The sequence below is a fragment of the Gordionus sp. m RMFG-2023 genome, chromosome 3, assembly GCF_954871325.1.
Source record: "Gordionus sp. m RMFG-2023 chromosome 3, tfGorSpeb1-WG-v2, whole genome shotgun sequence".
In the NCBI taxonomy this organism is placed as follows: Eukaryota; Metazoa; Nematomorpha; class Gordioida; order Chordodea; family Parachordodidae; genus Gordionus; species Gordionus sp. m RMFG-2023.
Window position 1 is genome coordinate 12,912,499 of NC_088777.1, and position 15,881 is coordinate 12,928,379.

The following is a 15,881-nucleotide window of genomic DNA, read 5'->3' on the forward strand; positions in this document are numbered from 1 at the left end:
AATGATTTGATAGTTTATATCAATGATATGTTGTTATATATATCATTAGCTTACATGAATTTATGGGAAAACTTCTTGATAGAGGGAGAATGTTGAATAATTCGTTTCATATTTTTGTATTGAGCATTTCTTATTTTTGTGTATTTGAATAATTGAGCTTGACTTTATTTTTTTTATTTTTATAATTTTTAATTCTCTGTGAAGCTTTTAAATTGTACAAATAATTTTTGTAATGATATGTTTTACGAAGCAATATATATTTTAGAAATAATATAATAAAATTATTGATCCACCATCATTTAGCTCTCTCAATAATGCATTATTATCATATATTTATAAGTGACCAAATTAATAATTATCGCGCCTTTCTATAGATCGCACTATATTCAAAAGATGTTGTTTTAGCAAACAACTGATTTGAATAGAAAAAACGTAAATGTAAATATTAATAATGAGGAGAGATAGTTTAGTCTTGTCACAATTATTTGAATCATATATAAACGCCGATAGTTTTCTGGAAATTATATCTGTTTATAGGGAAATATGTGAACGTTTAAATTTATTCCCTAAAAGAGGCATACCATTTTATCAAAGGTTTACAATTTTGTTTAATATAATGTACTTTTACATTATAACTAAAAATAATATTAAATTTTTAAGCAATATTTTTTTGAGAGTTTATTGTTGCCTTTTCTGGTTTATAAATCTAAAAAGTACTTTTCAGGTCATTTTAGTGTATGAATTTTGGATAATTATTAAGGGTGGATAGATATCAATGAAAAAAATGCACAATTCATTTTGGCAATAATTAATATTGCTGAAAACCTATAATTAATATTGAAAGACAAAAACTAAAATATCTTTGGATTTAGCATTTTTACAAGTTATTCATGAGAATTATTTATTACATACTAGTTACATTTTAAAAGTTAGTTAAATTTCAAAAGTGACTTGTTGCAAGTTACTTTATAAATAATTTAATTTCATTATTTTATTATATAAAATTTTTACAAATTTTAATTACAGGAAATTAAATCAAAATTAACAAAAGAGAAATCATTCTAAAAAAATTTACCATATAATTATTTGCATTAAAAAAAATAATAATGATCCGCATTGAGCCTAATTTTTTGAGCATGTCCCAAAAAATTTATCTAGCCCGATCCCAAACATATTTAAACCTAACCAAGACCAGCCTGAATTTTTTAAAAAATAAGACCTTACACACCCTGAGCCAAATTATTTTTTACAGTTCTTCTAGCTAAGATTTGCAGATCCTTAAAAATATATAACACATAATATTTCTTTTTTTAAAATAAAAATATCAGCTTTGTATTTTTAATCTGACTGTAACTAAACTATTTTCAAACTTTTTGTCTAAATGTATGTTAGTTTTTCTCCAAAAATTATCTTCTCTAGACTAAACACATGTTTTGCAGGAATGCTTTATCTAGTAAGGCATTATAATAAATAGTGATTTTTTAAATTTGGCAAATCTTATAAAGATTATAAATGACATATATGTATCCATTATTTAACATATTTTTAAAAGTAACTTGAAAATAATCACTTACTACTTGAATATAAAAATTGTATTGAATCGGAATCTTATAAGAATTTTTTTTTACGATATTTTACCTTAAAAAATAATTTGAAAATAATATTTAATTTTGAGCCAAACTTGAATCAAGTTTAAACAGTTTTTTTCAATATTCCAAACAAAACATTAAAATTCTTGGTACAATCAAAATGCTGATATATTTATTTTATTAATATTATGGGTCATTTCAAGTCATTGCTAATCTGACTCCTTGAGATTTTGATATAATTTTATATGTAACCAAGTATGCTTAACTAACAGTGTTTATAAATTTTAAACTCATGGTCCTTATATTTTTGCAGATATCAAGTATCAAAGTATGAAATTATCCTTCATTAAAAATTTACTAAAAACTCCAAATAATATTAATTTTTTTTAAAAATATTTTAAATTTTTCTTAATATGGTGGTACATTTAACACCATTCTAAAACAAATCTCACTAAGCCCAATCCAATTTATATATATATCTATATAAAAAAAAATTTGAATGTCCAGACTATTTCATGAGGAAAATCGATAAAAATAAAAACAAGGTTTAATAGATAGGGTTAGAAAACTATTTTGGAAAATATGATATAATAAGATGTTATTTACTGTTTTTTAATAATTTTTTACCAATAAATATAATTATAGATTCTTAACTATAATAAGAAAATATAAAAACATTATAAATAATATTAGAACAATTGATTAAAAATTATGCTAAAAACAATATTTGTATTTTAATGTTTATATCGATTTCTTTCAACCATTAAAGTAATAACTTGGCATTTCAAAATTTTTATACAGATATAGATTAGTCTTAGTGATATTTGCTAAATTTCTTAGAAGAATCCCACTATTTTTTTATAAGGATTTCAAGCGTTAGAAAGGGGTTGAATAGACAGCCATAATAAATAAAAATTCAAATTAATTTTTCATGCTTTGATCCTTGATATCTCCAAGGATGCTAAAATTTTACAATGCTTTCGTTACGAATTAGTTTATATACAAAATTTCCTCTAAACTCCAAGTGATCCCGCCAAAATTATGTTATCTACTAATCGAATTCACATATAATACCCATATTTATCACGTTTTTTTTTCGAAAATAGATATAAATCAATATATTTTTAGATTAATTTATTTTTTTATAGATTGAAAAGCAAGATTAAATGCTGGAAAGCTTTAGCTCTATGGACGAAGCTTGATAAAAAATGTTCTCAAAAAGTTTACAGGCAACCTAATAGCTGCCAAAATATCAACGTAATACAATTTTTTTTGTGCAATTATGATTTTAAAATTTCCCTAAAATAGGAATATTTCTAATAATTTAATTTTTTGCTGATTTTAAAATACAAACAAATAATCACATAATGCTTCTGCATGTCAATATCATTACTAGAATTTTTTTATATTTATTCTAATTAAAATGACTTGAAATGCAAATTCTTAAAACAAATTACATTACCATTTAAAAGATGTCAATATCATTACTAGAATTTTTTTATATTTAATTTAATTAAAATGACTTGAAATGCAAATTCTTAAAACAAATTACATTACTATTTAAAAGTATAAAGGTAATATCCAATTATTTAATCCATATTAAATTTAGACAAAATTATGATATTTTGATATTGCCCACAGTTTAATTTAGGGATGTGTACCCTTCGGCAAAAAAATGGTTTAGGTTCGGGTGCAGTAAGAAAATTTAAAAAGGGTCCGAGTTCAGGGAACATAAAACATGACTCGACTTTTTTCCATTCATTCATTTTTATACTTCACATTCATAAATTACAAATAAAAAATTTAAAAGTGTGGCTAGATTTCCTCCAGAGGTTAGAGTTAGAGATGACTCTGGGGTAAAAGATACCATTGATCGTTCTCAGGCAATTGTTATAAAAGATTGGATGCGTCTTAAGTCGGTTTTGTTAGCTTCCCATATATCACCTCCGTATAATAAAATGGGGATGATCGTTGAGTTGAATAGCCTCAACCTCATAAAAACTGATATTTCTTTGGACTTCCACATTTTCATATACATGTAGAACGCTTTTTTCGCTTTTTGTGTTCTAATCTTCAATTCCTCCTTGCATTCGCCTTTGTAGTTGAGCGTCACTCCGAGGTATTTGATTTTGTCTACTTTTTTGATTACGTATTCACCTACCAGAAGACTTTGGAGTGGTGGTGTATTTGGCGAGGGGAGAATAACCGTTTTGTTGAAGTTTATCTTTAGACCAACTCTAAGGCTTAGTTTTAATCAGAAAAATCAGTCTCGGTCTCTTCAATGTTTTTTGATATCACGACTAAATCATCGGCATATGAAACAATCCTATTAGCAAAGTGAAGTTTTTCATTTGACCCGAGGTCTGCCAAATCAGCTGCAGCATTTACCTCTTTTATGATCTTATTTATTATGATATTGAAGAGAAGCGGTGATAGAGTACAACCCTGTTTTACGCCTTTTTTTGTTTTGAAATAGGGGGATACTTTATCATTTATTTTGATACACGATGTAAGTTTGGAGTAATGGTTCCTAAGGTGAAAATAATGTTCGATTCAATGCCGCAATCGGATACTGCTACCCATAACCCTGAATTCATAGTGAGAGCGATTGCTATCGCGATTTAAGTCGCGATTTTGCAGCGACTGATCAGCTGGATCGATCGCAGCGATTTACATTCATAGTTCTAAGCGATTATATTAATTCACAAAATGAGAGCCGCCATATTATTTCTCTTACCCTGAATTCATAGTGGCGCAATTGCGATTGCGATTTAGACGCGATAAATACAAAATACAGTAAATATGATATCTCATTCATAGTTACCGATCGCGCGATTTGATACGCGAAAGTAAATCGCCGCGATTTTTTCAAAACACAAATCATTTTGTGTTTATCGCGAAGATTTTGAAATATTGCTTCGTTAAATACACATTTTGGTTAATTTATCTTAAAATTTAAGATTTAGCGCTATTTTTAAATTATTTGAAATGAATTCAATGGTTACATTTTTTGATGATGTAAAATCAAAGAATCATCAAGGTAAAATTATGATTTAAATTAAAAAATTTTTTTTTAGAAAATAGATAAAACAGCTTTTATAGTATCAGTTAAAGAATATGAATGTTTTATAATAAACAATAATTTATATAAAAATATTATATACAAGAATAATATTTGGGAATTATTAGCCCACCAGTATAATATGCCCAGTAATAATTTTGCATATATATTATATTTATAAACCTTTTTAGATTCATCTCTCAAAGCTCTTTGGAAAAATCTAAGAGATTGTTTCATGAGAGAAAGACTAAAAATGACCAAACTTAAGAGTGGGTCACAGGCAGACCATCATATTTCATGGCCATACTACCAGGATATGCTATTCCTGGTATAAACTGTAACACCAAGGTTACAGTTATCCTCTTTAGATATGGGGGAAGGATCTATTCCAAAAGATGTAAATAATATCTTTAATGAAATTATTGGGGAGACAAATGAATGTAAAATATAACATTTGAATTGGTAATATATTTTTTATTTAGTTGATTGTATTGATAGTGATCTTATAATAGATACTATTATTCCTAAAGGACCCCATTACAGCTTAGTAATGAGTGTGGTAATTATAAATTTTAAAAATATACATTATTTATATTTAAGAATCTATTTTTTCTGACTCTATTATTTCATCTTGTAAATATCCTAAGAGAAGGAATAATGATATAGGTAATTTATATTTATTATTTACTTTATAGAAAATTTTAAAATAGATGAAATAAAAACTTTACTAAAATTAGAACATGAAAAAACGAAATTGGAATTAGAGATGACTAAAAATAGATATAATGAATATGCAATATGTCATGTAATGAGAGAGAAATTAGACAGATGCAGTATTCAAGAGAAGAAAGATCTTTCTGATCAAATGTATGATCTCATACGCAACTTTAATTAAATAAAATTATTTTGTATATATTTTTATTATGAAATAGATATTTTGTGTATATTTATATTATTTTAAATAGATATTTTGTATACATTCATATTATTTGAAATAAAATTATATACTATTGAACAGAGTTGGGCAGGTCCTCTGGAAAAAGAATCTAGATACAGATTCTTTGTGAAAAAATGAATCTTAGATACAGATACTACTATCTTTTTCAAAATATCAAAAAGATACAAGATAAAAGATACTTGTATCTTTTGCCTATTTAGAGTATCTTAAATATAAGATACTTTTAAATTATCATTACCAATTAAGTTAGAATAGTTTGTAAAATACAGTTTTTATTATTTATTTGTGAAGAACATAACATTACCATAATAAGAATAAATATTTGCAAGAATTAATAAAATATTTAATGATGAGTTGATTATAATAATCAGGCATTTTAATATTAGTATTAGTCCATTCTTAGCATAGATAGGGAAGGGAGACTAGTATTGGAGTTGAAATATTAATTTGCAAAAGAGTATTTAAAATAAATTCATTATTTTATAAGATAATCAAATTTTTAAAATATTTATAATTAGACCTTTGCCATTTTGGCATACTTAACATTGTGCCAAAACTAAATAACCTTTCAATTGGAGCTGATGAAGGTATTGCAATATTATATTTATAAAAAATTTCTTTAATGGAAGGATAATAATTAAACATTTATTTTTATTATAATATGTATAAAATACAAAACAAGATATTTATATAAAATAAGATTTGATTAAATTTATAAATATCTATAATATGGGATTTTTATATAAATATAAACATAATAAATTTCTATTAAACTTTGCAATATTTGTTGCTGATTTAATAGATTGTTGATTAAATAAGTGAATTAAAGGGGATAATTTTTTTTTAAGGTTGATAGGAATATATTTTTCCTTATCAATTATAAAGTTATGGAGTAAAGTACATGTTTGTATTATATTTTCTGTTAGCTGTAATCATATGTTGGGTCACCAAAGTTTGCCATATAGCTTTGCAAGTGGTCCTAACAATTTTTTGGATTGTAGATATTCCCATTTTGAATGAATAAGCTAAGGTAGGATATCTACAGCCTGTAGCTAAATATCTAAATAAAAAATATATTTAAATAATAAATTGCTTTATTTTTACCATAAACAAACCATTAGCTTTTCTTCAACACTTATTGGATATTTTATAAAATTTGTGGATGTTGTAAGCAATATTGGTTTTACATGCTCAAGTATGTAATAAAAGGTTTCCTAAATTAAAATGATTTATAGATAAAATAGAATAAAATTACTTTGGTCATCCTCATATAATTGAAAAATTTAACCTTATTTTATAAGAGTTTAGGAAAGAGAATGTAAAATTCGCCCTCTTTTCTTTTATTAATATTAAGATTGTTTAATCTCCTCCTCTTCAATATTATTTTGTATAACCCTGAATTCATAGTGAGAGCGATTGCGATCGCGATTTCGCAGCGACTGATCAGCTGGATCGATTGCAGCGATTTACATTCATAGTGCTAAGCGATTATATTAATTCACAAAATGAGAGCCGCCATATTATTTCTCTTATACAAAATAATATTGAAGAGGAGGAGATTAAACAATCTTAATATTAATAAAAGAAAAGAGACATTCTCTTTCCTAAACTCTTAAAAAATAAGGTTAAATTTTTCAATTATATGAGGATGACCAAAGTAATTTTATTCTATTTTATCTATAAATCATTTTAATTTAGGAAACCTTTTATTACATACTTGAGCATGTAAAACCAATATTGCTTACAACATCCACAAATTTTATAAAATATCTAATAAGTGTTGAAGAAAAGCTAATGGTTTGTTTATGGTAAAAATAAAGCAATTTATTATTTAAATATATTTTTTATTTAGATATTTAGCTACAGGCTGTAGATATCCTACCTTAGCTTATTCATTCAAAATGGGAATATCTACAATCCAAAAAATTGTTAGGACCACTTGCAAAGCTATATGGCAAACTTTGGTGACCCAACATATGATTACAGCTAACAGAAAATATAATACAAACATGTACTTTACTCCATAACTTTATAATTGATAAGGAAAAATATATTCCTATCAACCTTAAAAAAAAATTATCCCCTTTAATTCACTTATTTAATCAACAATCTATTAAATCAGCAACAAATATTGCAAAGTTTAATAGAAATTTATTATGTTTATATTTATATAAAAATCCCATATTATAGATATTTATAAATTTAATCAAATCTTATTTTGTATTTTATATAAATATCTTGTTTTGTATTTTATACATATTATAATAAAAATAAATGTTTAATTATTATCCTTCCATTAAAGAAATTTTTTATAAATATAATATTGCAATACCTTCATCAGCTCCAATTGAAAGGTTATTTAGTTTTGGCACAATGTTAAGTATGCGAAAATGGCAAAGGTCTAATTATAAATATTTTAAAAATTTGATTATCTTATAAAATAATGAATTTATTTTAAATACTCTTTTGCAAATTAATATTTCAACTCCAATACTAGTCTCCCTTCCCTATCTATGCTAAGAATGGACTAATACTAATATTAAAATGCCTGATTATTATAATCAACTCATCATTAAATATTTTATTAATTCTTGCAAATATTTATTCTTATTATGGTAATGTTATGTTCTTCACAAATAAATAATAAAAACTGTATTTTACAAACTATTCTAACTTAATTGGTAATGATAATTTAAAAGTATCTTATATTTAAGATACTCTAAATAGGCAAAAGATACAAGTATCTTTTATCTTGTATCTTTTTGATATTTTGAAAAAGATAGTAGTATCTGTATCTAAGATTCATTTTTTCACAAAGAATCTGTATCTAGATTCTTTTTCCAGAGGACCTGCCCAACTCTGTTCAATAGTATATAATTTTATTTCAAATAATATGAATGTATACAAAATATCTATTTAAAATAATATAAATATACACAAAATATCTATTTCATAATAAAAATATATACAAAATAATTTTATTTAATTAAAGTTGCGTATGAGATCATACATTTGATCAAAAAGATCTTCCTTCTCTTGAATACTGCATCTGTCTAATTTCTCTCTCATTACATGACATATTGCATATTCATTATATCTATTTTTAGTCATCTCTAATTCCAATTTCGTTTTTTCATGTTCTAATTTTAGTAAAGTTTTTATTTCATCTATTTTAAAATTTTCTATAAAGTAAATAATAAATATAAATTACCTATATCATTATTCCTTCTCTTAGGATATTTACAAGATGAAATAATAGAGTCAGAAAAAATAGATTCTTAAATATAAATAATGTATATTTTTAAAATTTATAATTACCACACTCATTACTAAGCTGTAATGGGGTCCTTTAGGAATAATAGTATCTATTATAAGATCACTATCACAATCAACTAAATAAAAAATATATTACCAATTCAAATGTTATATTTTACATTCATTTGTCTCCCCAATAATTTCATTAAAGATATTATTTACATCTTTTGGAATAGATCCTTCCCCCATATCTAAAGAGGATAACTGTAACCTTGGTGTTACAGTTTATACCAGGAATAGCATATCCTGGTAGTATGGCCATGAAATATGATGGTCTGCCTGTGACCCACTCTTAAGTTTGGTCATTTTTAGTCTTTCTCTCATGAAACAATCTCTTAGATTTTTCCAAAGAGCTTTGAGAGATGAATCTAAAAAGGTTTATAAATATAATATATATGCAAAATTATTACTGGGCATATTATACTGGTGGGCTAATAATTCCCAAATATTATTCTTGTATATAATATTTTTATATAAATTATTGTTTATTATAAAACATTCATATTCTTTAACTGATACTATAAAAGCTGTTTTATCTATTTTCTAAAAATTTTTTTTTAATTTAAATCATAATTTTAACTTGATGATTCTTTGATTTTACATCATCAAAAAATGTAACCATTGAATTCATTTCAAATAATTTAAAAATAGCGCTAAATCTTAAATTTTAAGATAAATTCACCAAAATGTGTATTTAACGAAGCAATATTTCAAAATCTTCGCGATAAACACAAAATGATTTGTGTTTTGAAAAAATCGCGGCGATTTGCTTTCGCGTATCAAATCGCGCGATCGGTAACTATGAATGCGATATCATATTTACTGTATTTTGTATTTATCGCGTCTAAATCGCAATCGCGTCACTATGAATTCAGGGTAAGGCGTCATGGTTTACGTTATCGAAAGCCCTGCTAAAATCTACAAAGCTACAAATAGCGTCTCTTAACATTCATGGAATGAAAAACAAATTGGCGGTTCTCCTAAGGATGTTAGCAGCCGAAAAATTGACTTGGCATTCAGGAAACACACTTTCCAGTGGCAAATATGGCTACTTTTAATGACTATAAAATGTTCGTGAACCACCCTGAATAGCTGGACCGGTATAGCGTTCCTTATAAAAAAACGCATGCAGAAACACATAATTAAATTCGTTCCAGTATCAGAAAGATGCGGACTGTTATATTTGAACACAAATTTCAGGCCCACACATTGTAAATTTATATGCCTCCCCCCCCCCAACAGGAACGAGAGATCTAGTTTCGTTGATTCCATGATAAACACGATACTTTCCCTACCTGGAAGATATAATACAATCATCTTAGGAGATCTTAACATGAAAATCGGCAAAGAAGATGAATATGTAAATAGTAATGTTATTGGACATGCTGCCATATGATTTCTGCAGAAACAAAGACTTCAAGGTTGAAAACACCTTCTTTAGCCACCGCGAAAGTAACACATACACTTTCGTGAGAGCTCGGCAAAAATTTCGAATCGACTTTTTCATTTCTAACGTTAACCAGTAGTTTGATGATGTAAAAGCATTAACAAATATTAACGTATAAGATCACAGAATGCAAAGAGTAAACATTACCGTTAAAAACTTATGGAGTTACCATAATGTAAGTAGCCAAACTCCAATCGGTCCAAATTCTCATCTCTCACGAACACTAATAACACGTAAACCAACTAAAGTACAAACACCAGAAGATGTGAGACTTTTGATCAAACATTAACCAGGAAAGAAGCTAACTTTGTAAATGCAATCAGACAGGTAAATGTAGAAGAATGTTGGAAACTTTTTAAAATAGATCTCACAGAATCATACAACGTTTTGCCAAACGCGCTCCTTTTGCTTGGAAAGAATGGATGGCTAGAGACACCTATAAAAAATAAATCAATTAAGAAGGGAGAACACCTCGAACAGTGATCTATGGAAGGATATACAGAGACTACTACGGAGAGATAGACGTATATACACGGCGAAAAAAGCCTTCGATATAGATAAAGATATGAAAGAGAATAGAATCTATGATGCCTACAAAAAATTAAAATATTTCTGCAAACCATGCAGTTTTAAGAAAATCCCCTCATTTGTTCTAAGAAACGGAAAAGTAATCATTGACCAGGATGAGCAAATAGCTTTGTGGCTCGATCACTATATGATGGTATTCGACTCGCGAAAAGCAACGTTACTCACAAATTTAAATATAAATATAGCCGCACCCCAGTCGGGTTTCTCCATAAACGAAATAGTAAAAATAGTAAAAAAAATTATGGAATAATAAAGCTCTGGGGTTGGATAATATTACTGCTGAATACCTAAAAATAGCACCCAGAACAACATCTTACTTTTTATTAGCCCTTTTCAACAAAATTTGGGAGTGCGGAAATACCCCGGAGGAATGGAACAAGTCATTTATATGTAATTTCCCCAAAATTAAAGATCCACAGAAATTCACTGATTACCGTACAGTCGCCCTTACGTCCTGTATCTCTAAGATTTTTATGGTGCTCTTAAAAAACAAAATCATATCATCCACGCCCCATCTATTTCCTAAATATATTTGCGCATACCGGCCTAATAAGAATATTTTAGAACCCGTTTTAGCGTTGAAAATAATAATGCAGAAATGCTGAAGATATAAGATACCATCGTACTATACCTTTGTAGATTTTAGCAGGGCTTTCGATAACGGTAAGCCATGACGCCTTATGGGTAGCACTATCCGATCGCGGCATTGAACCGAACATTATTTTCATCTCATTATTCCAAACTTTCATCGTGTTTCAAAATAAATGATAAAGTATCCCCCTATTTCAAAACAAAAAAAGGCGTAAAACAGGGTTGTACTCTATCACCGCTTCTCTTCAATATCATAATAAATAAGATCATAAAAGAGGTAAATGCTGCAGCTGATTTGGCAGACCTCGGGTCAAATGAAAAACTTCACTTTGCTAATAGGATTGTTTCATATGCCGATGATTTAGTCGTGATATCAAAAAACATTGAAGAGACCGAGACTGATTTTTCTGATTAAAACCCTTAGCCTTAGAGTTGGTCTAAAGATAAACTTCAACAAAACGGTTATTCTTCCCTCGCCAAATACACCACCACTCCAAAGTCTTCTGGTAAGTGAATACGTAATCAAAAAAGTAGATAAAATCAAATACCTCGGAGTGACGCTCAACTACAAAGACGAATGCAAGGAGGAATTGAAGATTAGAACACAAAAAGCGAAAAAAGCGTTCTACATGTATATGAAAATGGGAAGTCCAAAGAAATATCAGTTTTTATGAGGTTGAGGCTATTCAACTCAACGATCATCCCCATTTTATTATACGGAGGTGATATATGGGAAGCTAACAAGACCGACTTAAGACGCATCCAATCTTTTATAACAATTGCCTGAGAACGATCAATGGTATCTTTTACCCCAGGGTCATCTCTAACTCTAACCTCTGGAGGAAATCTAGCCACACTCCAATAAATATTACTTTAAAAAAACGTCGGATTCAGTTTCTAGCCCATATTATAAGGAATTCCTATCGCAACCTTGCACATGATGCTATCGTCTTATACACATACAAAGGGAAACAGTATACCAAATATAAATCGTTATGGTATTATAAAGCTATAAAAGACGTGATGGAGCTAAACGTAAACATGAAACAATTCATAAAGCCTAATAATTGTAAAAAGTCAATCAGGAAACTCTTTATCATCAAAGAAAGATACTTCAGATGAAAATGTTCCTTGAGTTTTTCTCGATTCATATTCTTACCTCTCTATTTTTGATTCTATCGGATTTATTCTATATTTAGAAGTATTCTTTTTCAATTTCCTAAAAACAACTAACATTAATACAGTAAACTTTAAAAATCATCCATACCCACCTTTAAAGTAATTAAAATTTTTAAATGCAGTTCTTGGGTATAGGCTCTTTTTTGGTCCCTTCCTTTTTTCCTTAAAGCCCATATACGTTTAAGCATCATTTTTCGAAATGGTTCGCGTATACGTGCGGCTTGCCCACAAACGTGTGGAGGGCTCCTCATATTTTTACTTTATACCCAAATTAAATTGTTCCAATTAGATGGAAATGAGGAAAACCTAGCGTAGCTCTGTTGAATCTTCAACGTTAGAGGGCAAAAGCGCTATATATCACGTATCACGTAAAAGAAATAATGAAATAATTTATGTTTTAAATTTTTATTCAATCGCACAATCATAATATCTTCTAAAATATCATGAGATTTCCACGTAAATTAGACAATATATTTCAAAGATAAAAATCCACATTGTTCTTGTGTCGCCGGTACAGCCATGGCGATTTTAGACAAGATATATATTTCTGGATATATTGAAGAATTTTCTTCCTAGAATTTTAAATACTTGTATATTTATTTATTCTCTTAAATTGTGAGAACTTTTCTATTAAAGATAAATAGGCATTTTTTGATCCTTCTTTCTACCTGATGATAATTTTATTTTATTTATCTAAAACTAAAATTTTAAGATCTTCAATGTTGCTATCATTATCATTATTATAACTACAACTTGTAGGTATTATTGTCGTAGCCTCCAATATATTGTAAATAATGGAGTTTTGCGTATGCCATAAATCCATAAGATGGCCTTTAGCCATTTGTATTTGCTCAATACTTAATAAAACTTGATATTGAGGGTCTAAATATATAGAAGCGTATACAACACTATTTTGCAAATATTGTTGCTCTTGAATTTGCATGTTTTCTAATATTTCATATGAAAAAGGACTAGTAAATCTTTCCACATCTAATTCATATGCCATAAAAATCAGATAAACATATTTGTTCTGATTACAATCTTATATTATTAAAGGAAGTAATATACTAATAGGTCCTTTATTGGCACCAATCATCTTCCGGCAAAATGACTTCACATGCTCCTATAATAAAATCATTGCAGAAATCGTTCAAACTTAATAATCGTTCTACTAGCATACAAATTGAGGACCAACGTGTTGCAACCTAATATTGTCTTGATCTTTTTATTGATTTTAATATGGGAGTTCTTAAATATTTTACAACATCCCTTGCTTTAGCAATGATGGTTTTAAAGTGTTTATTTTTTAGGCAATCATTAATAGCCAATTATAGAGTATGGGCTGCACATCTGATGCAATATATATTTGTGGGGAAATCTTTTAATAAATTTACATAATGAAATATTATTACCTACACCAGAAAATAATTTATTATATCAATTTCTAAATAAAATGGAAGTCCAGGAAGAAAATTGAAAGAGAAATGTAAATATAAAATAAATGATTCCAAGAAAAAAAGTTAATAAAATTTAAAAAATTTAATATTATTTTTTAAAAAATATTGGGTCCTGGTTCGGGTTCACATTCCTGGTTTAATTTCGATTAAATTTAAAACATTTCCTTTCAAATACCACCTCCTTCCCTAGTTATGGCTTTGGTTGATATTCCCCTGAATTCCAATTATAACCTTTTTTGCTCGTATATATTTTTGCATCTGGTGACAAAATATTAAGATTATGTTTATATCATTTAAAACCAACTTATTTAGACGTCAATATTCTAAAAAGTTTTGTTAAAATCTTAATAGCTAGAGAAGATTAAACGTCGGTTCCATTATTTTCACGAATTCGAATGAAGCTTTACTTCCGGCGGGGGGCATCAAATATACTAAAAACGGGAGCAACGAGCTCGGGTAGGATGTATACCCCTTTCCCTTAAATATGACAATCATGCCTTAAAGACCTGCAGGCCCGATCCGTATATATTTTTATACAAATATAGCCTGGAAGGGCTTAAAAAATTATGGGAATTTATTAAAAATAACAGAATTTAATCTGAATTCATATGTTTTTTTATATTTGAGCTGCACGACATTGAGGTTGAAATATTTGAATTAGAGCACATACATTTACAAAGTATAGACTTGATGCATTATTTTCTTTATTTGTGTTAAAAGCGTTTTATACTTGGTTCAGAGTAAAGATAAATCATCTTCACCTGAAAAAATAATAGGGAAAACAAAGGTAGGTTTGGAAAGTTTTGTTCAAGCCTGAATAAAATTAATAATATTAAACTAATCTGAATAAATAAGTTTTATCAATTCTCAAAGAATAGGCCATTTGAAATAATTAATATATTATTTTATTGAAACTATACATTTATACAAAATTAATTTGAAAAATAAAATATTTTGGGCCCAACCTTGCCGTACTCTGGGTTCGTTGGTTCAACAATAGGTTATAATTAGTCCAAAGAAATGATTGTCTAAATATAAAAATAATTATTTTTTTTGATATGATTACTAAAGATTTTAAAGGATATTAATTTATTGCCAATATCATAATACACAATAATTAAGTAAATTGAATGGAATAGATTTTAAGAAATTTAGGAATTTTTATAAAAATTATAAATATTATTGGTTTGTTATATTAAAAATTAATAATCTAGATTGATAAATATTAATTGAAAATTTATTTGCATTTTAATCAAAATGAAAATTATGTAATAGTTAATAGGACCAACCATGACCCAGCCCACTAACTTTATAAATATAAAATCATATTAATCTATGTTTTATGATTCTGAAAAATTGTCAGATTGAAAAAAAGGTTTTAAACTTTCCTATTAATTTATTAATATTTTAAAAGCTTTATTTACAAATCTAAACGAAGAAGTTTGCAATTACTTTTTGTTACTTTGGTATGCTAAAACCATTTTCTGTAAAAATTAAAATACTAAATTTTTAATAATTTTTTTTTAGCCAATCACGTATGATGTATTAATTTATATTATGTGGTGTTGTTAAGATGGCACTAAGGTTTTGGTAATATTTTTCTGGCTAGAATATTGAGTTAGCAATTTTAAAAAATTGACCCAAATCGAGCCATTTAACAACAATGATATTAAGCATAAATTTCCAATATAATTGG

The 15,881-nt window shown here is 27.3% G+C and overlaps 1 protein-coding gene and 3 long non-coding RNA genes across 4 annotated transcripts in view; 3 read left to right on the forward strand and 1 right to left on the reverse strand.

The window, feature by feature from the left end:
* Nucleotides 1–451: 451 nt before the first annotated feature.
* LOC135926740 (uncharacterized) overlaps nucleotides 452–15,881 on the forward strand; it is a 50,226-nt gene continuing 34,796 nt past the window's right edge. The window contains exons 1-2 of the mRNA XM_065462670.1: nucleotides 452–594; nucleotides 2,738–2,846. Coding sequence (XP_065318742.1) covers nucleotides 452–594; nucleotides 2,738–2,846 — 252 coding nt within the window. The remainder of the gene's footprint in view (nucleotides 595–2,737; nucleotides 2,847–15,881) is intronic.
* On the forward strand, nucleotides 4,592–5,183 carry LOC135925734 (uncharacterized). The gene is made up of 4 exons (XR_010571721.1): nucleotides 4,592–4,629; nucleotides 4,667–4,799; nucleotides 4,842–5,090; nucleotides 5,133–5,183. It is a non-coding gene; the product is annotated as an uncharacterized LOC135925734 (long non-coding RNA).
* LOC135925731 (uncharacterized) lies at nucleotides 6,355–7,131 on the reverse strand. The gene is made up of 3 exons (XR_010571719.1): nucleotides 6,864–7,131; nucleotides 6,713–6,822; nucleotides 6,355–6,668 (listed from the first exon to the last, which is right to left on the reverse strand). It is a non-coding gene; the product is annotated as an uncharacterized LOC135925731 (long non-coding RNA).
* LOC135925733 (uncharacterized) lies at nucleotides 6,943–7,774 on the forward strand. Its single transcript, XR_010571720.1, has 3 exons — nucleotides 6,943–7,265; nucleotides 7,307–7,416; nucleotides 7,461–7,774. It is a non-coding gene; the product is annotated as an uncharacterized LOC135925733 (long non-coding RNA).